The 23,723-nt window shown below is 43.6% G+C and overlaps 1 protein-coding gene across 2 annotated transcripts in view; it reads right to left on the bottom strand.

Annotated features, from left to right (window-relative positions):
- ARHGEF40 (Rho guanine nucleotide exchange factor 40) overlaps positions 1–23,723 on the bottom strand; it is a 170,998-nt gene that overhangs the window by 40,596 nt on the left and 106,679 nt on the right. For both annotated transcript variants that reach the window (XM_073554765.1, XM_073554766.1), the window contains exons 14-16: positions 16,501–16,714; positions 16,231–16,317; positions 12,282–12,506 (exon numbers count right to left, since the gene is read on the bottom strand). In XM_073554765.1, the coding sequence (XP_073410866.1) occupies positions 12,282–12,506; positions 16,231–16,317; positions 16,501–16,714 (526 nt within the window). The remainder of the gene's footprint in view (positions 1–12,281; positions 12,507–16,230; positions 16,318–16,500; positions 16,715–23,723) is intronic.

Below are 23,723 nucleotides of genomic sequence, written 5' to 3'. Positions count from 1 at the left end.
ATAATGTGCCCTGTTAATGCTGCTCCAATGTCTGATGTCCACCTTTGGAATGCTCCAGTGTATGGTGGGCCCCATATATCATTCTCCAGACTATAGTGCTCCCTAAAAATTGCTGTCCCAACATTGAAAACAATTAAATAAGTCTCCTCGCTATGGAATCCCTGTACTAGTCTGGACTCCTCGTCGTCCCCATCGTCCATCTCACTGCACTTGGCTGTTTAGGCAGAGGGCATTCAGACGTGATGTCATTGCGCTCTCTGATCAGACTATCACTGTCAGGAAACGCGGAACACGTCATGGCGGTGGAGCAGGGAGAGGTAAGTATTTCAACTTTGCAAGTACTGTGATCCTGAGCAAGCAGGGGGGGCCCACTCGTTGACGACGGCAGTGGCACAGGGCCCCTCTAATAGTACGGCGGTGTGTCTGACGGCGGGTGGCCCTCCCACCGGCAGAGACACTTTTGCGTACTATGAGGGGCCCTGTGCCAGTGCAGTCGCCCATGAGTATGCCCCCACAGCAGCTCAAGGAACCTGCACTTTCATCTGCACCTTCCTCTTTGTCACCGTGTAAGGTGGTATGGTATGCGGGAAGGGGAACCTGAGTTTCCTCTGGGTCAGATCCTGGCTGTGTAGAGAGTGAGGGGAATGTAGTGGTCTGGGTCAATGTACCAGCAGAATCATCTAGCAGTGGCTGGGCATCAGTGCACTTGTGGCGTCCCCAGGAGTGCGGTCGCCACAGTGGCATTACCTTCCTCCTAGGGAGTGTGATGTCATGCTTGGGAGCAACGAAGGATCTCTCTAGCAGTTAAACCAACACACAACACATTTCCCACTCCACGCCAGCAGGGAGACCTCTGAACATGACTGCTGAGGAGCTGCTCTCTGTGGTCGGGAGGAGGTAAGTTAGGCCATTCTGTGCAGGGAAGGGGAAGTGTGTGGACGTGAGAAGGGGAGCTGGAGGATGAGCAGAGTTAAGGCTCACTAATAGCTGGAGTGCATGGTCCGGATTCCGGTCTCCGAGTTTGTAGGGACACTGATGTTCCTGCAGCAGAATTCAGAGGAAGTAGCAGCTGTAAATGCTCTGTACCCAACTGAGGCTCGGAGGCCCCAGCATCGACGTGTGTGAGCCAGAAGGAAAAGGCTACGGCTGCCAGCCATATGAGAAAGTTCCAAAAGAGAGTCAACAGGGGGATCTTTATTGAACTCAGCACTGCGAGTACCTCTGATAAGAGCTAGAACGGAGGCCACACTACCTATCTGCAGAGAGAGAAATCCAAATTGGCTTCCAGGCTGACCAACTCCTTCTCCATCTGTACTCTGGGTCCTGGACAGCACCTACCAAGTACAGGTAAAGGAACTGCACGACTGTGTCTGTCATCTTTCTCCTGCGCCTGGCGCACGGCTCAGCTACATCCTGCACTGCACACCATCTCCCAACTCTTTCATCTGCCCTGCGACTACGGCCCTACCTGTGCAGGTCTTCTACATCTTAGCTGCACCACAACATCTGTCCCACAGAAGCGACACTGCAGCGCTGGTCAATCTAATCAGAAACCAGAGGTGGCATCAAGTATCATTCACCTATAAACGTAATTCACCCCTTTGCATGGACGCCCAGGGCCATGGAACGGGTCACCACCACCGAGACACATCCCTGTGAGACACCGGCCCGGTACCGATTAACCCCACTGCCCTGGCTGGCCACGCACACTCCATGTCAGATTCATCTTGGACTGGGGAATTCATGATTTGACTTGATAACCCAGGCATGGTATGATAGAAAGAGCTACATGGACTAATGTGAAGTGTGACCTGCTGCCTCATGCAGTTTGGGTGGGGGTGCAGGACACGAGGAAAGGGGTTCTTCCTGACCAGGAGCCAGCACTTGACCACTCAGTGCTTGCATTTTTTGAAACTTCAGAAGAGGCGGGCATATTTGATGGAGTCTGTTTCGGCAATGTAAGCCAAAACCAGTTCCTCATGCTCCGCCTTTAAAAGCGGTTAACCTACTCCCAGAAAAGGTATAATTTCCGGCGTTCCGGAGCCAGACCATGACGCAGGCTCAACACCTTCTGCCTTAGCTGCTATTGTGCTTTTGCCACTACCAGCAGATGCACCACCACCGTCATCAACAGCTGGCCCCCCCGCGCCCACGTCCGCGGCCTCTTCCACCAAACTTCAAAATTTTGCACAAAATAGACACAAAATAACATCAGATATATGGCACTGTATCAGAAATGTACAGCTCTATTCAGTCAAAGGTAATTGTCAATCTCCATATATATTCCATCAGTCACACAGAGACGCTCACAGGCTCAGTATGGATTAGACAAGAATATAAAAAGTAGACAAAGTGTACAGTATCATCAGATAGCAGGTATATATAGCATAGTTTAAACATTAACAATGTACGTCTATATATCAGGAGTAGTGTAGAGCCACCACGCTAGTGTTTTGGTTCGTTACACAGGAGGCAAGTTCGTCGAACCCCATTGAAAACAATGGCAGGCAAACACAAACACATACAAACACATAGAAAACAATTACAAAACACCTTAAAAGGTGTCTCAAAGCAGAGAAAATGCTCAGAAGACAAAAATTACATATGGAAAAGGGCAACTACATTTAGAAAAGAGGTGGCGGAGTAAAAGGAGGAGGTGGGAGGAGACACAGATATAGGCTTGTCATTCTCTTATGAAGTCAAGAAAGGCTGGAATAAAAATGTAAAATACCAACCAAAAAAAAAAAATTCTGAAATCGAACACGATCATATACCGTCGGACTTCCCACCAATAAATTATGCCAACTGGCGATCGGGCGGCATTATTCCCACGAACCTCCAAACAGCGTCCATGAAGGCAAAGTGTTTGCTTTCCGGGGGCAGTATGATTGCAAAGGTGAACCTTAAAGGAATGTCCAACAGGGCACCACCAGGAGTGGAGCCTGCGGCTTAATTGGACTCCACCCGGGAAACCACAACCATGCCACTTCAAGAAAAGATGCATATTTTGAAAGCTTTGTCGATTGTGTGTGTGGTGTGGTATGTCCGTTTGTAGTTGTGCTAGCAGTTTGTCAGCTTTATTCCGTTAACGAACGAGACTCCGGCATGCCCCCGCGGTACGCGTCAAGCTTACTAGAGGGATACGTGAGGCTCTGGCACTATCATGGTCTATCATGGCGTTACATGTCCGGGGCTACATGCGCGCTACACTGAAAGGACCAGCTTTTGTCGCTTACAGGTGCAGATAACCAGCAGAACACCGTTAGTGATGGGGATCTGTGATTCCAATTATTCCCCGCGAATGATGATTTCCCAGTAAGTGCAGGTCAACCGCAATTCCTGAATTAGGCCTAACCGGCATTCCTGAAAAACTGCAAAAAATTACGTGTCCAAACCACAGTTGCTGTAGCTTGCTTAACAGCTCGGCAGCCGTTCTCAGGCCCAGTATGGATTAGACGTGATTGGACAAAGGTGAGAAAGGGTACCGTATCACTGGTTAACAGGTATGTATAGCATAGTTTACACATTAAAAACGTAGTTCTATATAACAGGAGGCAGGCTCAGACGGTCTCAGGCCCTGTATGGATTAGACGTGATTGGACAAAGGTGAGGAAGGGTACCGTATCACAGGATAACAGGTATGTATAGCATAGTTTACACATTAAAAACGTAGGTCTATATATCAGGAGGCAGGCTCAGACGGTCTCAGGCCCAGTATGGATTAGATGTGATTGGACAAAGGTGAGAAAGGGTAACGTATCACCGGATTACAGGTATGTATAGCATAGTTTACACATTAAAAACCTATGTCTATAGATCAGGAGGCAGGCTCAGACGGTCTCAGGCCCAGTATGGATTTGACCAGCTTGTACAAAGTTGAGAAAGGGTACATTATCACTGGATAGCAGGTATATATAGCATAGTTTAAATATTTAAAATCTCCATGTTCTCAGTATGGATTAGACAACAATCTAAAAAGTAGAAAAAAGGAAATGTATTTGAAGCGTACACCAGTATACACTTTTGGTGGTATTTTTAAATCTTCATATATATTTCTGTCTCAGTAAGACAGTCCAGACTCTCCGCAATAGGAAATGAAATGCATACAATTACTGACATAAATTCTAGTGATTGCAGAAATCTAGGAATTCCTATTCACGGGATAAACTTCCATCACAATTCTCAGAGTCGATGCAGACCCTCAATTAATTAGTGTGTGGAGACAGCGAAAACCTTTCTTTGTGAAGAAAGTGTTGCTGTATCGCAGTACCGTTGATCCCATCGCCATTACTCATATCCATATAATTTTGATCACAGGGAGATGTAAACATGGTGCCACTGCCTATCATGCTCTGTCACGTAACTTTGGAGTGCAAAAGACAGAAGCCACAGGCCGTAGGCGATTCATTTGGATTGGCATGAGAGGGCACATTTAAAAATGTGCGCTGGAATGTCACATGTCTGTGGGTAGGAAAACTGTGAAAGCTGATGAGAAACCACCACTGCATCTCATTGTGAGTCGACGTCCATATGAAATGGAAGCCATTGATCATCTGAAGCTAGATCCCAGCCAGCGGCACAGGGCATAGCTACGTCTTAACCATCATCTTCTATCAGTTCACCAAATTTGTAGTGGCAGTCCCAGTGAAGGATTTGACAGCCCAGACTACACAGCGGAGGAGCAGGGAGAGGTAAACATTGCAAATGCTGGGGCCCTGCCCAAGCAAGGGGGGCCCACTCGTGGGCGTCGGTACTGGCACTGGGCCCCTCATAGTACAGCGGTGTGTCTGACGGCGGGTGTGCACTCCCACCGTCAGAGACACTTGATTGCACTATGAGGGACCCTGTGCCAGTGCCCGCGCCCAAGAGTCGGCCCACCCACCTGTCCAGGGCAACGGCACTCGCACGGTTGCGTGCGCTAGGTGGTGACCCCGTCCATGGGGGGAGGAGGCAGCTCAGTGACGGAGGTTTACAAAATGGAATATGTTGATGTGGGACATTCACCTGCTGCTACAGGCGAAATTGGTCAAGTCCCAGGAAGAGGCAGACCAAAGAAAGCCATTTTTCTGTCAACCTATGTGTCATCAGGGTAAGGTGTGAGAAAATCCTTGGAAACCCATGCATGGTTCATTTAGATCATCCACATTTTGGGTCGACAGACGGGTCCTTTTTCCTGTCATGATTGATCCAGCAGCACTGAAGACTCTTTCCGATAGCACACTTGCAGCTGGGCAAGCGAGCTCCTGTAAGGCACATTGTGCCAATTCAGGCCAGGTGTCCAGTTTAGCTGCCCAATAGTCAAATGGGAATGACCTGTGAGGGAGAACATCGATATGGGAGGAAAACTAGTTTGTAACCATAGTTGACAAGTGCTGTCTCCTGTCACTTTCAATTGATGCAGTATTACCAGTCGTGTGAGCGGGACTTGAAAAATCAGTCCACAACATGGTCATGAAACCCCTGTCTCCAACGCCACTTCTGATGTGTGCACCACCAACACCTCTTCCAAGTTGCCCCCGGCCCCTACGGCTCGTGTGACAACCATCACCGCTGCTGTGTGCTGGGAATGCCTCAACCAACCGGTTTACCAGAGTTGCTTGTTTGTTAGCCAATATTAGGTCAAGGTTCTCCTGTGGCATGATGTTTTGGAATTTGCCTTTATAGCGTGGATCCGGGATGCTGGCCAACCAGTAGTCATCATCGTTCATCATTTTGGCAATGCGAGGGTCCCTTTTTAGGATCTGCAAGGCATAATCTGACATGTGGGCCAATGTTCCCGGTATCAATGATGCACTGCGAGTCCTGGGTGGAGGAGCACTTTCAGGCAAATCCACATCCCTCCAGAGACGCACAAACCCAGTACCAGACCTTGCCACGCCAACATTTTCTCTTGCCCCACGAGAAGCATCCTCCTCCCCTAAATAATCATCCCCATCATCATCCTCCTCCTCTTCTTCCTCCACCTCGTCCACGACAGTTCCCTGAACAGACAAAGGCTGACTGTCATCAAGGCTTCCCTCCTCCTCTTCCTCATCATCCTTGGCTGCAGACGCCTGCTCCTTGATGTGCGTCAAAGTTTGCATGAGCAGATGCATAAGTGGGATGCTCATGCTTATGATGGCATCGTCTGCGCTTACCAGCCGTGTGCATTCCTCAAAACATTGAAGGACTTTACAGAGGTCTTTCAGCTTCGACCACTGCACACTTGTCAACTCCATGTCTGCCCTCAAAGTGCCTGCCCGTGTATCCTCCCACAAATGCATTACGGCCTGCCTCTGTTCGCACAGCCGGTCAACCATGTACAGGGTGGAGTTCCACCTTGTTGCAACGTCGATAATTAGGCAGTGCTTGGGAAGGTGGAGCAATCTCTGCAGCTTCTGCATACGACTGGAGTGTACCGGCGACCGGCGGATGTGCGAGCACAGTCTTCGAACCTTATGGAGCAGGCCTGTTAACTCCGGATAATTAGTGAGGAAGCACTGCACCACCAGGTTCAAAGTGTGAGCCAAGCAAGGTATGTGTCTGAGTTTTGAAAGGGCTATGGCTGCCACAAAATTCCGGCCGTTATCACTAACTACTTTGCCTGCCTCAAGATGTAGACTGCCCAGCCATGACTCAGTTTGTCGCTGAAAGTAGTCGGCCAGTACCTCCGCTGTGTGTCTGTCGCCCAAACACATCATCTGCAACACAGCCTGCTGACGCTTTCCACTAGCTGATCGATAGTGGGACACATCATGTGCACCAATGTCAGCTGCGGATGCTGTGCTCGTGTGACTGCGCTCTGTGAACGAGCTTTCGCTTCTGGAGGAGGAGGAGGGTCGAATGCCTACAGCCAACTGTTTCCTATACCGTGGGCTAGGCAGCACTGTGCCATCACAGCTGTCCCCTGTGGACCCTGCATCCACCACATTAACCCAGTGCGCAGTGATGGACACGTAACGGCCCTGGCCATGCCTACTGGACCATGCATCAGTTGTGAGGTGCACCTTTCCACTCACTGATTGCTTGAGTGCATGGACAATGCGGTCTTTCACATGAAGGTGGAGGGCTGGGATGGTTTTGCGAGAAAAGAAGTGGCGACTGGGTAGGTCATAGCATGGTACTGCGTAGGCCACGAGTTCGCGGAAAGCTGCGCTTTCAACCAACCGATAGGGCATCATCTCTAACGAGATTAGTTTGGCAATGTGGGCGTTCAAACCCAGTGTACGCGGATGAGAGGATGAGTACTTTCTTGTCCTTCTCATATTCTCTGGTAGGGTGAGCTGGACTTGAGAGCTGCATATGGTGGAACTAGCGGTGGACATGGCGGACTGAGAGAGGGTTGATGATGGTGATGGAGTTGGTGTTCTTTCTGATGGCCTAGATTCAGTCTTTCCTTGCAATAACAGTGTGATTCCCTGACTGATTTGCCCTTGCGACGACAACTCAACATTTGCTGCTGGTGGTGTGCTAACCGGTGGACTTACAGTGGGGGAAACAATGTAGCGTTGCTGACTGCCTTCTTTGGGAGCAGTAGCACATGTGGTATGTGAGTTTTGGTAGTCCGTCCACGCTTGCAAGTGCATGGTGGCTAAATGTCTTAGCATGCAACTGGTATTCAAATTTCTCAGATTTTTCCCTCGGCTAAGGTCTTTGCGCACTTCTTACAGATAACCTTTGCCTGATCATTAGGATTTTGTTCAAAAAAGTGCCACACTGCACTCTTCCTACTATGGAAGACATTATGAGGCCTTGCACGCTGTGCTATTTTGACCGTCTGGCCAAGCTGTCCTGCAACTCTTTTGGTTTTTGTAACCCGTTTTTGGACTGCTCCGGGCTGCCAGATAACAGCTGTTGCGATGTCGATGCCTGCTGCGGATGCTCCTCCTCCTCTTCTGAGCTATTGGCAGCGGCACCCTCTACCCCCAATGGATGCCAATGTGGGTCAACAACTGGGTCATCCATCAACTCCTCTTCAATGTCATGTGCACCTTCCTCTGTGTCACCGTGTATGGTGGTATAGTATGCGGGAAGGGGCACCGGAGTTTCATGTGGGTCAGATTCTGGCTCAGTACACTGCGAGGACAATGTAGTGCTCTGAGTGAATGTACCAGCAGAATCATCTATCAGTGGCTGTGCATCAGTACATTCCATGTCAGATTCATCTTTGCCTGGGTATTTCACTATTTGACTTGATAACCCAGGCATGGTATGTGAAAACAGCTCCATGGAGTAATCTGTAGTGTGGCCTGCCGCATCCTTCAATTTTGGTTGGGGTGAAGGACACAAGGAAAGGTGTGGTTCATGAACATGAGCCTCCAATGATGACTCAGTGCTTTTATTTTTTAAAACTTCAGAAGAAGAGGCGATAGAGCTGGAGGCTGAGTCAGCAATGTAAGCCAAAACTTGTTCTTGAAGCTCCGGCTTTAAAAGCGGTTTACCTACTCCCAGAAAACGGAGCCTTCGAGGCCTTGTGGAGCCAGACGATGACGCAGGCTCAACACCTCCTGTATTAGGTGCTATTTTGCTTTTGCCACTACTAGCAGATCCACCACCAACACCATCATTACCAGCTGCCAACCCCCGCCCACTTCCACGGACTCTTCCACCACACTTCCTAATTTTTGGGGAAAATGTACCCAAAAAAACACCAACTATATGGTACTGTAAAACAAGGTACAAGGTGTATATAGTAGTGGGGAGAATTGTAATCTCTGTAGACTTCAGGACACAGTTGGATTCTGTCAGGCCCTGTTTATTTTACACCGCAATGTGACAGGCAGATTCTGGATGGTGTAATAAAAGTGGATAGAGGACTGTGGAGAATTGGAATCTCTCTACACTTCAGGACACAGTTGGATTCTGTCAGGCCCTGTGTCTATAACACCGCAATGTGGCCGGCAGAAATTGCCTAGTGTATGACAAACTACAAGGTGTATATAGAATTGGGCAGAATTGGAATCTCCCTAGAGTGTAGGTCTGTAAGAACGGACAAACTCCTCGACTTTTCCTTACAGAGTCACACACGTAGATAGCTTCAATTTGGCAGTGATAACAGCCGTTACACGGTACTGAGAGAGGAGCGTGCACGTACACCGCTGTACGGTGTATGTAAAATTGTCAAGCTCCGTGTTTTTGTATACGGACTGACACACGCTGTCTCTCTCTAGTTTTGAATGTAATCAAACAGCAAATATACTAAACTGTTTGAAAAACGGACAAAACTATAAGGTGTAGGTCTGTAAGAACGGACAAACTCCTCGACTTTTCCTTACAGAGTCACACACGTAGATAGCTTCAGTTTCGCCGTGATAACAGCCGTTACACGGTACTGAGAGAGAAGCGTGCACGTACACCGCTGTACGGTGTATGTAAAATTGTCAAGCTCCGTGTTTTTGTATACGGACTGACACACGCTGTCTCTCTCTAGTTTTGAATGTAATCAAACAGCAAATATACTAAACTGTTTGAAAAACGGACAAAACTATAAGGTGTAGGTCTGTAAGAACGGACAAACTCCTCGACTTTTCCTTACAGAGTCACACACGTAGATAGCTTCAATTTGGCCGTGATAACAGCCGTTACACGGTACTGTGTGAGGCGCGTACACCGCTGTACGGTGTGTGAAAAAATGAACGCTCACTACCTCACCAGGACAAAACAATACAATTTGGATTGCTTTTAAAAAAGCAGTTTGAACACCAGTGTGAACACAGCAATGCAGCTAGCCTTAAAAGGCAGGCTACTCACCACCAGCACTGCTGCACAAAAGCAAAAATCTTCACCTTTCACTGCACAGTAACTACAGTGAAAAGCGCTAGCAGCAGAAGCAGTTTTTTTTTTCTTTTTGCCTTCCTAACACTCTCCCTACAGAATCAGCAGCTGCAGCAGCTCTCCCTATTCTGAGATCAGCATGAGTAACATGGCGGTCGGCGTCCCCGCCCTGTGATGCCACACAAATCAAGCCAATCACCTGCATGCCCTTCTCCAAGATGGTGGTGACCGCTGCCTATGTCATCACGTTGCCCGCAGTGTCCGTTCTTCCTGACTGGCTGAAAAAGGGCGCTAAAGCATCTTTTGAAACGCGACTTTGGCGCTAAAGTCGCCGACCTCACGTTTCATGAAACCCGACTTTGGCGAAAGTCGGCGACTTTTGAATTTTTTCGACCCGTTTCACTCAACTCTATTCCCATCTACTAACCCTGATATGATACACAAGCTGAGCTTGCTACAAGTTGTCCGAGGTACTTCTGCCAGGTATAAAGCCAGACTGATCAGAATATATTATGATAGTTATAACCTTGATTAATTCATTAACTAGTATTTTTGTGAGGTGTTTGTGGTCCTTATTTAGTAAAGAAATAGGTCTACAGGACCTGCGGTCCAACAGATCTTTATCGGGCTTCAATAGTAGCAGGACTATTGCGGATTCATAGAACGAACTTGGAAGAGTGCCTGCCTCAAAAGAGGCTTTACATATCTTCAATAGAGAATCTTCTGCCTATACTGTATATAGATCAACAAAGGTAAACCATCAGGTTCAGAAGCCTTGCCTCTAACCATATCTGATGAGGCCTTCTCAAGTTCCTCCATAATTAAGTTAGTCTCTAAGACACATACTTGTTTCATGGTTGGTTGGGGAAATTTAATATCTTTAAGATAGGTTCCAATTTCATCCGCCATATATGACAACTGGCATATATAGGTCTTGATAATAGCCTGAAAATGCTTCTAAAATAGAATCGTTGGAAGTCACACAGGGGCACATTTATAAGATTATCTCAGCACAGGAATATTTTTTTAACACATCCAATTGTGGAACTTAGTTTTATTCCAAGACCTATTAATTAAAATGTACTTTGTGTGTGGACAACACCTTTAAATGCTAGCATTCCAATGGCAACAGCTATAGCTATGGTCTCTGTTTTCCCCAGTGACATGGCAGAGAAAAGTTTTTTATCTCACCCCAGTGATGCATATACAGTTATACTGCTCAGCACTGTTGAATATTGTCCTCCATGCTGCTCTGCTAATAAAATAAATTCTGCTTTCTGTAAGTTTAGTGTAATGATGGCATGATAGCAGGGAGTCTCCACCCGCTTGCTCAGAGACAACTGAAAATTCATGATACAGGCTGTATAGGGGAAATCTGATTAAAATGCAGGGCAAAAGTCACATAATGGCCAGAAACAGTTATTCTTCATATACGTACAACACATGACAGCTTGTTCTACAAAGTTATTTGAAGTAACAGGTACATTTTAATAATACATATTTTTGGACTCTAAGATGCACTTTTTTAGCAAAAAATATCTTGCCATAATCTTATAGTCTCTAAGCAGCTCCTACTCGATCACTGAGAGAACTATGTTGCAGCACAGTTCTCTCTCTCCTCCTGCCCAACAATCATATGCGATTAGTGCAGGGCAAAAGAGAAAGCTACATGGATCTGCACAATTACTGTTAAAATTAGTGATATTGACTCCATCACTTCCTTACACCTTTAGGCCATGTACTCACGTATGTAGAAAAGAACGGACTCCTTCCCAGGAAAAACGTGCATTTTTTGCGCGATTTTTGCGCAATTTTTTATGCGTTTTTTACAGGAGCATCCTCCTGCTCATAGAATATAGTTAGAGATGCGGATTTTTCCGCTAAATTAATGAGCATGCTGCGCTTTTTACCGCGATGCACAAAAAGTGCGGAATTCATTAAAATGAATGGGATGCTTCTTGTAAGCGTTTTTTAAGCGATTTTGCTGGTAAAAACGCTTAAAAAACATGAAAAAGCCGCTTACGTGGGTACACAGCCTTAGAGAAGTTCCAGTTAGAAAGAAATATGTTCTTCCTCTTACCTGATACATAAGCCTGGAGTGTGTCTTATAGTCTGACAAATATAGTACGTTCTATTCTCAGAAAACATACAGGTAATTGATGCCTTTGTTTTTGTGGCCAATATTTTTCTTGTGTACTCTTTAGAACTCAAAAAATAATAATTTATAATCAAACTGTTAAACAAGTACTAATTACCATTTTTATAATATAAAAGCAAAAGTTTAGCAGAATAACTGATTTTCATTACTAAAACCGCCAAAAATCTTATTCCTTGGAAATATATATGTAACTTGTAAAGTAAGTTTAGCCCTAATATGTTGTTTTTGAAGAAGTCTATAATTGTACAACTAATTACCACAGCACAAACACTAATCCAGTCTTGACAGATGCCTTTTCCAGTAGTGCTCCTGTGAAAAGTACAACCTTGAGTTCAACAAGAACAATGAGACAGATGTCCTAGGTTGTTACCTCAAATCCACGAATGGCTTCGGCAGCTAGCAGATTTTTTCCATGGAGCACCAGGGATCCTACGAGTTCTCGTGCAGCATGTAGGGACTGTCGTTCTTGTTCTGCATCATGGTCACACTCTTGCATCATGTCTGCTAGAAAACGTTGATACAGGTCCAGTTGCTCAAGTGGTCTCTGCAGAATTCCCCATGACTCTTCCTCTTCCTTCTGGTCCCTCTTTTTACCCTGAATGAAAAAGGTTTCCAAACATATTTATTTTTTCAGAGTATGTAAAAGGAACTGAAAAACCAGTGGGCAATTGTTGAATTTGAAAAAAAGGCTTAAAAGGTTGATCATAACATAAGGATGCTTTTACATTCTGCAATGATACATACGAGTTATTGACTTCTTGCTTGTGTAACTGTACATTACCTTTTATCTGCCTTTGTGCCTACATTCAAGATTTCTGTACAAATATGCTTTATGCCCATGTACAGACCGCCCATACACCCTAAAAAGTATATATGTGTATAAAAAAGTGTTCTTATTCATTTTGGCGATGATGAAATTAGTATTATTTAGGTCCATAACGATTTTTTCCAAATGCAGCATGCACTGATGTGCTAATTTAATCCAAACTTGTCGACAAGAAAGTGTAGAAAATAAAATTTTAATCATACCCGTACCCACATTATATTTATCTCAAGGAGTCCTCTGGGCAGGACCTTTCCTGTGAATAGTAATGTAATTGGGAATCTAGTCACGCCCACTGTTGTGTGATTGACATGGCAATTCTGACATCACCGGTATGGTGGCTGAAACCCAGTGCATGCTCCTTGCATTCAACCTTCCACTTCCCACCCACGCTCTATGGATTTTTGTTTTCTGGAAAGTGTACTACCTTCAGCCCCATCTGTGCACAAGAAGCTGAGAGACAGATTGGAAGATTTATGTATTCACATCATTACAGCTTGGACTGGTTGACTATATTCACAGGAAAGGCTTCAGTAGGAGGAATTATAATACAACACCAGTGATTAAAACTCACTTTCACAAGAAGATGATTACAGTGCAGTGTAATCGTCTTTCAAAATTACTCTATTAGCGATTTTTGATGATAACCCACAACACGGACAGACTGAAGACTGTGCTAGGGGCTGCACTAAATTAGGCAGCATCCTGCTTGTCACTCTGTCTTAGATATAGCCTTTAGTGTGTGAGCGAGAGCTGTACGATCCTATTGCTATAATGCTGCCTAGTTTCATTACTTTGGTTTTGCTTTAGCTTCTATTCTACTTTATAAATACATTAGCATGGCTTCCCTTTTTGGGCTGGGCATTTAGTCTATATAGCTTTCCACAGACAGGTATCTGAGCAAAGAGGCCTGGGTACTGATCTGCCCCATCTATTGAGGCCGGCTGGCACGTAGTGAGATTTTACATTACAGATAGACCCATCCTGATAGGGCACACTTTGTCACAATGGGATTCATTTCTTGTTTTTTTTTTTTTTTATTGTTTAATTATAAAGAAAAAAATGATCAAGGAGTATAGATTGCATAAGATAATGAAAAATATTACTTATTAATAATAATAATAATAATCTTTATTTATATAGCGCCAACATATTCCACAGCGCTTTACAGTTTAACAGTTTCAAAACACAAGTCATAAGTAACAACGTTAACAATACAATAATTAAAGCAAAATTAGGCAACCCTGCTCGTGAGAACTTACAATCTACAATGGGGTGGGGGAGATACAAAGTACAGGTGTGTATTTACAGTGGTGTATTTACAATGATGGTCCATCCATCTTGAGGGAGCGGGGGTTAGATAGAGATAGTGAATGGGATAGTCCTAATTTCTTGGGGGTAGAGCATTCCAGAGGATTGGCGCAGTGCGGTAGAAGTCTTTGAGTCAGGAGTGGGAGGTACGGATTAGCACGGAGGCTAGTCAAAAGTCGTTTGCAGAGCGCAGCGGTCGGTTAAGCGGATAGACAGAAATGAGGGAGGAGATGTAGGGGGGTGCCACACTGTGGGTGAGAACAAGTACTTTGAATTTGATCCTATAATGAATGGGCAGCCAATGTAACGACTGTCGAAGAGCGGACGCGTCCAAATACCAATTAGCCAGATGGATGACGCTGGCTGCTGCATTAAGTATGGACTGGAGAGGGGAAAGTCGAGTAACGGGGAGACCAATTAATAGCGCATTACAGTAGTCCAGGTGGGAGTGGATCAAGGCGACAGTAAGGGTTTTTATTATTTCCATGGTGAGAAAAGGGCGGATTCCAGCGATGATCTTTAGGTGTAAGCGGCAAGAGATTGAATATGGGATGTGAAGGAGAGATTGGTGTCAAACATAATACCAAGACAGCGTACCTGCTGCCGGGGTGTTATTATGGTGCCACCCATGGAGAGGGAAATGTCATGTTTAGGGAGGTTAGTAGATGGTGGGAGCAGAACAAGTTCAGTTTTGGGGAGGTTGAGTTTCAGATAGAGGGCGGACATGATGTTGGAGACTGCGGACAGACAGTCACTGGCGTTCTGTAGTACAGTGGGGGTAAGTCAGGGGATGACGTGTATAGTTGTGTGTCATGAGCATAAAGATGGTACTGAAAGCCAAATCTGCTGATGGTCTGTCCAATTGGGGCCATGTAGAGAGAGAAGAGAAGGGGACCAAAAACTGAGCCCTGAGGTACTCCAACAGTGAGAGCAAGAGGAGATGAAGTGGAGCCGGCGAACAAAACACTGAAGGAGCGGTCAGAAAGATAGGAAGAGAACCAGGAGAGAGGAGTGTCCTTAATGCCTAGTGACTGGGGCCTAGAGAGTAGGAGACGGTGGTCAACAGTGTCGAAAGCTGCAGAAAGGTAGAGAAGAATAAGCAGAGAGTGTTCACCGTTACATTTTGCTCTCAGAAGGTCATTGGTAACTTTGTTGAGTGCAGTTTCAGTCGCATGTAGGGGGAGGAAGCCGGACTGTGAAGGGTCTAGGAGGGAGTGAGTGAAGAGGTAACGGGTAAGGAGGGAGTAGGTTAGGCGCTCCAAGAGTTTAGATGAAGGAGAGATTGGAGACTGGTCTGTAGTTGTTTTTGCAGGATGGGGTTGAGAGCGGGTTTCTTTAATAATGGAGTAACGATAGATTGTTTGAAGGAGGATATGAAAATGCCAGAGGAGAGGGAGAGATTAAATACTGTAGTTAGGCGAGTTGTGACGACTGGAGAGGATGTGAGGGAATGGGGTCGGTAGTGCATGTAGTCGGACGAGAAGAAGAGAGGAGTCTAGAGACTTCTTCTACTTAAGTGAGAAATCCACCACCGTTCCAACAGTGCATATCTGATATGGTCAGTGATTGGGGATTGTTTATTCAACTACTGCAAACATGCCCCCCGACAACCCACATGACTGCTGCAGACAATCCCTGGTCTTAGTAGCTCACAGAGGACAGTAATTGTCTGCATCGGCCTTGTGAGTAAACAGTGATGTAAATGCTGTGGTACATACTAGAGGGCATGCCAGATCTCTAAGGAGCTAGAAGAGTGCAGATGTATAAGACTGGTAATATTTAAAACAGTTTTGTTGTGTCTATGTGCTATTAAAAGAAGACCCATTGCAGTAACCAGAAACTCCAGTGATCCAACTACTTTTGAATAAAAATGGAAATAAGAACATAGAATCCGATCAGAGTTTATTATTTTTCAAGTACAAGCAGATAGGAAACATTTGATTGAAGAGGCTTCAGTGAATGCCCATATAAAGTTTCCTAAACATTTCCATGGATTTAATCACCATTCCAGTAAAATAGTATTACAATTTTAAATACCAGTCTAAAATGCTGATTTAGAGTAATTCTGCACTGTGAGCAAAAAGGTCAGGAAACCTTTCAACACTAATATCCATTCATTTTACAAGATGTAGTGAAAGGAAGGATAAAATGCTTAATTCTAACCCTAAGTTTCCTCATCACTCACCTTTAAACTCCCACTTGGAGATGGAAGGAACAGCTCTACCTTCTGTTTGTTTTTCACATAGAGAGAGTATAAACGTAACTGATCTGCCTAAAAGATAAATGAATATGAGAGACATGAAGAAGAACAAATACAAGTCAACTCACTCCTGAATAGGAATAGATGTAGAATAGACAAGGACAGCATGAACATATCCTACAAAGACATGATTTGTGTGACTCAAAGCAGCTGCAGGGGAGACGTAAGACAGGGGTCAAGAGGGCTTGGACTCACATGCTGCAGGAAGCTGTAAGAGACGGTCAGGGGATGAGACACACAATTCTGAAGATCTCTCAGGAAATGAGTGTGGAAATTAAGAAGTTGCTCCAAGCTCCCTCTTAGTGCAAGGCCTGCCGGACATGACCCTCTAACTTCCAGAGACCTTCGGAGAGACTGAATGTAGCTTCTCTCTGAGCACAGGAGATCTAATAGTAAACGCTGAGGTGACCTAAAGTGAACAATGGAAAGGAAAGATTAAAACACAGTAAATAATAATAGTAAATAATAGTATATGGTTTAAGATCACAAATAGTAGTACCAATGGTTCATGGTCAAACCAAAAAAATATTAGCATAACATGGTGAATCTCGGAAATATAGAACAGGAAATCCAAGGTACCATACTTGGCCATATCCCTAGATCAGATAATCAACTAATGAGGAATATTGCACAGTATACTGAACATGCCATATACACCTGAAAAAAGTAACAGAAAGCTACACTGAAATCTGCAGTAAACTCCTTATACAAATCTGCTGGCAAGTGCACAACGCCATAGTTCTTTGTGATATGAGCAGACATTTGTGAACCTAGCAGCCTATTTCCACAGTGGAAACACAACACTGGAATTTTTCATTATGGAATAAAAACATGCACATCTTCCAGCAATGGCTGCCTGCCAACATACAGTTCAAGGGGATCGCTAGAATTTTCAGTGTATTTTCTCAATGTCTGTTACAAGGAAATCACTTCAGAAATATTAGCTCACTTGTGAAAATGAGACAGGCATGGCTAAAAAGAGAGCAAACAACAAAATACGACTGGCTACTTACAGCACTTATTCAATATCTGGGGAAATTGTCATGAACTCATTTTCTGCTCCACCAGTTGAGAGTTCCCCTTCCGTTCCTCCTCTGGTGGTGACAGGAGGTAGTGCGGTTGGTTTAAGTGGTAGTGATCTATTTACCTGATGAGGAAGATAACGATTGGATCTCTGGAGTATCAGACTGGATATAAGACAGCCGACCCCCTATCCGGGTGCTGGTGATTCAGTCTGCTTCTCAGGTCCTGGACTTCAGCTCTCTTCCAGTCTTCTCAAGTTAAGTTTGTTTTTTGCTAATGTTCACACTTGCGCTTGTTGGTCAATTCAGTTTTTTTTGTAATCAGCCTGCCCCTGCTGGGGCTATGCTGAAATTCCACTCCTATTAATCAGTATTTGCCAATCTGCTTTTTGTCCCATATTAGATTGGCCTCTTTTTTGCTCTGTCTCAGAATATTTCAGAGTGCTGATATAGGTTTAGAAGTCTAGTGACTTCAGGGTTAATTTTGCTATCAGAAGTGTTGGACAATATTGTTGTAGTTTTTTTTTTGGCAGATTGCAGACAGTGTCTTTCCTTTTCTGTCCTTTTTAGTTAGCCGGGCCCCATTGTTTGCTCAGCCTATTTTCCTGCCTGTGTTTGTATTTTCATCTCATTTCACCGTCAATACATGTGGGGGGGCTGTCTTTCCTTTGGGGTCTGCTCTGGGGCAGTTAGTTTTCCTCTTTTCCTGCTTTAGGCATATGTAGTTCTCCGGTTGTGACGAGGCGTCTAGGACCAACGTAGGAACGCTCCACAACTGCTGCTAGTTGTGCGGTTAAGATCAGGGATCTGCAATCTGCATAGTTACCAACTTCTCTGGTTTTCTGAGACTTAGCTTGTTGTCTTTTTTTCCTCCTCGGTTTCCCATTCATAACAGGAAATTAGCCTTTGTGCTTCCTGTTCCATGGGCATCTTGGCTGCTTCTCTAATTAGTGCTCTCATTACTTTGGATGTCAGTTTAGGTGGACCGCCATGTCTTTAGAACTTACTTGATTGTCCTCTACAACTATATCCCTTACATGTCTGGTGTGTTCCTTTGTTCCGTAGTTTTCATGATGCTGTTTGATCCTTAATGTTCCCAAACAAACCTCTGAGGCATTCACAGAACAGCTGTAGTTAGGCTGGAGTCACACTAGCGATTTTAAAATCGATCTGATTTTGTTCCTGCAAAGTCGGACGAGTATAAAGCAAGTGTCATGCGAGTACAATCCGATTTTTCACACCTAGCATCTGATTTACATCCGAATGCAGTGCGATTGCTATGCGACTGCAATGTGGTTTTAGCATGAGCTTTTACATAGAGAAATTCGCTATGTCATTTACACAATATTTTCAAAGGAAATATTCTTCAAAACATATATATGATAGATAGAATAAAAGCTGGCAATTCAGCAGCTGCACAGTGTAAAATCACAGCAGGAGCCAACAGGATAGAATAGTTGGATTACATACAGTAAATACACATAAAAAAAACAAACAACAATATTCCTCACCTTTCCGCTACAGGACAAGTGGGAAGAGCGAGGCTAAGAGACAGAATTGGCGCATCTTAGAGATGCGCCTTTTCTGGGGCGGCTGACAGCTGATGTTTTTAGCCTGCGGGACAGTATCCATTGCCCCTTCCCAGGCTATTAATATCAGCCTGCAGCTGATTTATATTTTTAAAATTAGAAAACCATGTATTTTTATTATTATAGCACCATTTATTCCATGGCGCTTTACATGTGAGAAGGGGTATACATAATACATACAAGTACAGTAATCTTAAACAATACAAGTCACGACTGGTACAGGATGAGAGAGAACCCTGCCCGCGAGGGCTCACAATCTACACTGTGTAATTTTATTTCCACTTCATAAATACTTGCATTTCTGTTGGCATAATACATAAAATACCAATAAAATACAATTAAATTTGTGGGTGTAACGTGGAAAAATTCACAGTGTATGAATTCTTGAAAAATGCATCTACACCGTACATATATACATACAATGTCCTCAAAAATAGGAGCACAGAAAATAAATGGGAAATATTTAAATCAGTTTTACACACCCACTGCGAGCTAGCCATACCGTACAGAAATAAAAGGGCTAGTAACAGGAGAACACCAATGTGACTAAATAAGGATGTAAAAAGAGCAATAAATAACAAGAACAAGGCATTTAGGAAGCTAAAACAAGAAGGCAATGAAGAAGCATTAAAAAGATATAGAGAAAAAAATAAAATGTGTAAAAAACAAATACATTTAGCAAAAGTGGAAACTGAGAGACTCATTGCTAAGGAAAGTAAAACAAACCCCAAACTATTCTTTAATTATATAAACAGTAAAATGATTAAAATTGATGGTGTCGGCCCTTTAAAGTACAATGAGGGTGAAATCAAAGAGCGATGTGGGAAAAGCAGATGTTTTAAATACTTTTTTCTCAACAGTGTTCACACAGGAAAAGGATTTGCCAGGGGAAATGCAGAGTGATAATGTAATCTCCCCATTAAGTATTACCTGCCTAACCCAGGAAGAAGTGCAGAGCCGCCTTAGTAAGATTAAAATTGACAAATCACCAGGCCCTGATGGCATTCACCCTCGGGTATTAAGGGAGTTAAGTAATGTGATAGACATGCCTCTATTCCTTATATTTAAAGACTCTATAGAACAGGGTCTGTTCCTTTTGATTGGCGGCAAGCAAATGTGGTACCAATATTCAAAAAGGGGTGTAAAAGGGAACCTGGAAACTATAGGCCGGTAAGCTTAACATCTGTTGTGGGTAACATTTTTGAAGGGTTTCTAAGGGATACCATTATGGAATATCTCAATGTTAATAAATGTTTAACTCCATATCAACATGGATTTATGAAGGATCGCTCCTGTCAAACTAACCTGATCAGCTTCTATGAGGAAGTAAGCTCTCAAATGGACCAAGGAGAATCACTGGATGTCATTTATCTCGACTTCTCTAAAGCATTTGACACTGTCCCACATAAAAGATTGGTAAGTAAGATGAGAAAGCTTGGGCTAGGGGAAAACGTGTGTAGATGGGTAGGTAGCTGGCTTAGTGATAGAAAACAAAGAGTGGTTATTAATGGTGCATACTCAGATTGGGCCAGGGTTACTAGTGGGGTACCACAGGGTTCTGTATTGGGCCCCCTACTATTTAATATATTTATTAATGATCTAGTGGATTGCTTACACAGTAAAATATCAGTATTTGCAGATGATACAAAACTATGTAAGGTAGTTAACACAAAGGAGGACAGTGTGCAACTACAGACAGATTTGAGTAAATTGGAGAATTGGGCTGAAAAATGGCAAATAAGGTTTAACACAGATAAGTGTAAGGTTATGCACATGGGAAGGAGAAACAGATGCTACAATTACTTACTAAATGGGAATCTGCTGGGGAAATCAGACATGGAAAAAGACTTAGGCATCTTAGTCAATAAGAAGCTAAATTGGAGTGCCCAGTGTCAGGCAGCTGCCACCAAAGCAAATAAGGTCATGGGATGCATTAGAAGAGGTCTGGGGACACGAGATGAAAACATAATTCTCCCTCTGTACAAATCACTCGTCAGACCACACTTGGAGTATTGTGTGCAATTTTGGACGCCGGTGCTCAAGAAAGACATTACTGAACTTGAAAGGGTTCAAAGGCGGGCTACTAAAATGATAAATGGAGTTGGTTCACTACAATACGCAGAAACGTTATCAAAATTAGGTCTATTTACTCTAGTAAAGAGAAGACTTAGGGGAGACTTAATATATATGTACAAGTATATCAGAGGGCAACACAGAGATCTCTCCAATGAACTGTTTGCACCAAGGACTGTGACAAGAACAAGGGGGCATTCTCTTCGTTTGTAGGAAAGACAATTTCTGCACCAGCATAGAAAAGGGTTCTTCACGGTAAGAGCAGTGAGGCTCTGGAATATTCTCCTCAGGAAGTGGTGATGGCCAACTCACTGAATGAATTTAAGAAAGGAATGGATGCTTTTCTTGTGAGTAACAGTATAGAAGGTTACAAATAACATAATATTATAGGTAGATGGTTGACCCAGCTTAGGGGAAGGAATTTTTTTCCCTATGGAGAAAATTGGCTTCTACTCTGTGGGTTTTTTGCCTTCCCCAGGATCAACAATGCAGAACAGCTGCACTAAAACTAGGCTGAACTAGATGGACATAAGGCCTTCCTTCAGCCTTCAAAATTATGTTACTATGTTACACATATTAGGAGTAAAAAAAGTGAAATATAAATAGCTTAATAAAAAGCCTAAGAAATTCTAACCCCTAGCATTTTACAAGGACATTATAGATGCATAACAATTCATCTTTATCACAGAATATACAATATATGCTGTTAACCCCATACAGACATATGATGTACATTTACAACGGCTCTCTGACTTTGATGAGGGCTAGCAAGCCGAGCCAGCATCTTTGATAGCAGATGATTGTGTGAAGTACAGTATTCAGATGTGCGGGACATCTTGTTCTCAAAGACTCAATTTTTGTGCTTGCGACGCCATTTTGTTGTTTACAAGTTAAATTTTGTAACTAGGTGAAAGTTTGCAGCTATTATAAAACCAGACTGTTCCAGCTTGCACAAGATATGAGATATGAGACTCTGATGAATGTGCTATTGTTCTATTCTCTACGTCACGTAACTAGGGATATATTCTGATTTTATTGCAATACTATTGGCTTATAAAGTAAATGTGTCACGATGATGCTATTGGTAACTGGGTACTTTGCATAATTAAGCAAAATACTATAAAAGAGGTGGCATAATAAACGGGGTTAGCGATCTCCTTTGATCCTCCCATACAGAGACACATCTCCGTTTGGTCATTTCAGTTGCTAGCAACACTCTGTGGATTAATTTGGTAATTACTTGGTCAACCGTGAAGGGTTAATTTAGCCCTCCCTCAAAAGCTACCTTGTCAATTGCTGTGTTATTCATCAATTATCTGACGATAACAGCAATGCATGCAGCAGAGCTCTGCCTGCAGCTGTTAACCTGTTGAATGCCACTGTCAATCTCTGAGGTGCTGATGGGTTGAATGACAGCCATGGGACTGGTGAACACTGTGGTACTGCTGTGTATAATACAAGCGATCGGATGTTCGCAAGTTCAAGTCTCCAAAGGGGATTAACAAATACAGTAGAAAGTGGAAAAAAAAGTTTAAATCTAAGAAAAAAAAAATAAAAGTTCAAATCAACCCTTTTTTCCCCTCATTAAAACAAAGCACATATTTTGTATCGCTGCATTCTTAAAAGTCAGATTTACTAAAATAAAAAAAAAATTAACCAGATCAGTAAATGGCGTAATTCTAAAAAAAAACGTGAAAGGCCAGAATTATGTTTTTTAGGCAGCCGCAACACTTCAATAAAATGCAATAAGAGGCGATCAAAATACTTTATCTAATTAAGAATAGTATTAATTAAAATGTTGGCTCAGGGCACAAAAAGAACTCCCTCACACAGCCACATCGACCAAAAATTAAACACATTACAGATCTTAAAAAATGGTGACACAAGCAATTTTTTTTTTTCTGAATTCTTTTTCACCACGTTAAAAAACCTATGCATGTTTGGTATCTGCATAATTGTACTGGTGGCCTAAAGAGTCATACTGCTAGATCAGTTTTACCACATAGTGGAAATAGTAAATAAAAACCAAATGCGGAATTGCGCTTTTCAGTGCATCACATGATAAAGTAAATGGAATAATTCAAAAGAACAGCTTGTCTCATTAAAAAACAAGTTCTCATATGACTATGTGAATGGAACAGTAAAAAAAAGTTATAGCTCTTGGAAAAATGGGAGGAAAAACAAGAAAGTACAAAAATGAAAACTTGTCCAGTCGGGGAGGGGTTAAATCCACCCAAATGAATGTCACTAGTTTTGTCTGCCCAGGTCAACAGTGAAAATAAGCTCTAGAGGTCATCTGCATGTCCACTTTTTTCTGAAAATTCCTATCTGGTAGGCTAAAACAGGCTAAACAATAAAGAGAATATTCCCAACTCAGAAAGTGATATTGCTAGTACATGCTAACAACTGTATGACTGGTGTGGGGGAAGGGGGTCCAAGCTGGAACTCCTACTGATCCTGAGAATTAGGCCCGGATCACACTACCGTGTGTGATGCGAGGCTCTCAGGACCGGAGCTGCGGCTACATGTATTTCTATGCAGCCGCAGCACCGGTCCCGTGTGCCGGCGGTAGCGCCGGGTGTTGATGCGAGAGGCTCGTGCGAGTTTCTCGTATCACACTCGGTAGTGTGATCCCGGCCTTAAAAGGATATTCCCATCTCCAAGATCCTATCCCAATATGTAGTAGGTGTAATAATATTATTAGCAAATACCTCCAATTAGAAATGTACTATAG

Source organism: Dendrobates tinctorius, unplaced genomic scaffold (genome assembly GCF_039654945.1).
Source record: "Dendrobates tinctorius isolate UK_male_01 unplaced genomic scaffold, ASM3965494v1 ptg000213l, whole genome shotgun sequence".
Taxonomy (NCBI): domain Eukaryota; kingdom Metazoa; phylum Chordata; class Amphibia; order Anura; family Dendrobatidae; genus Dendrobates; species Dendrobates tinctorius.
This window is presented reverse-complemented; position numbering and strand designations above follow the sequence as displayed.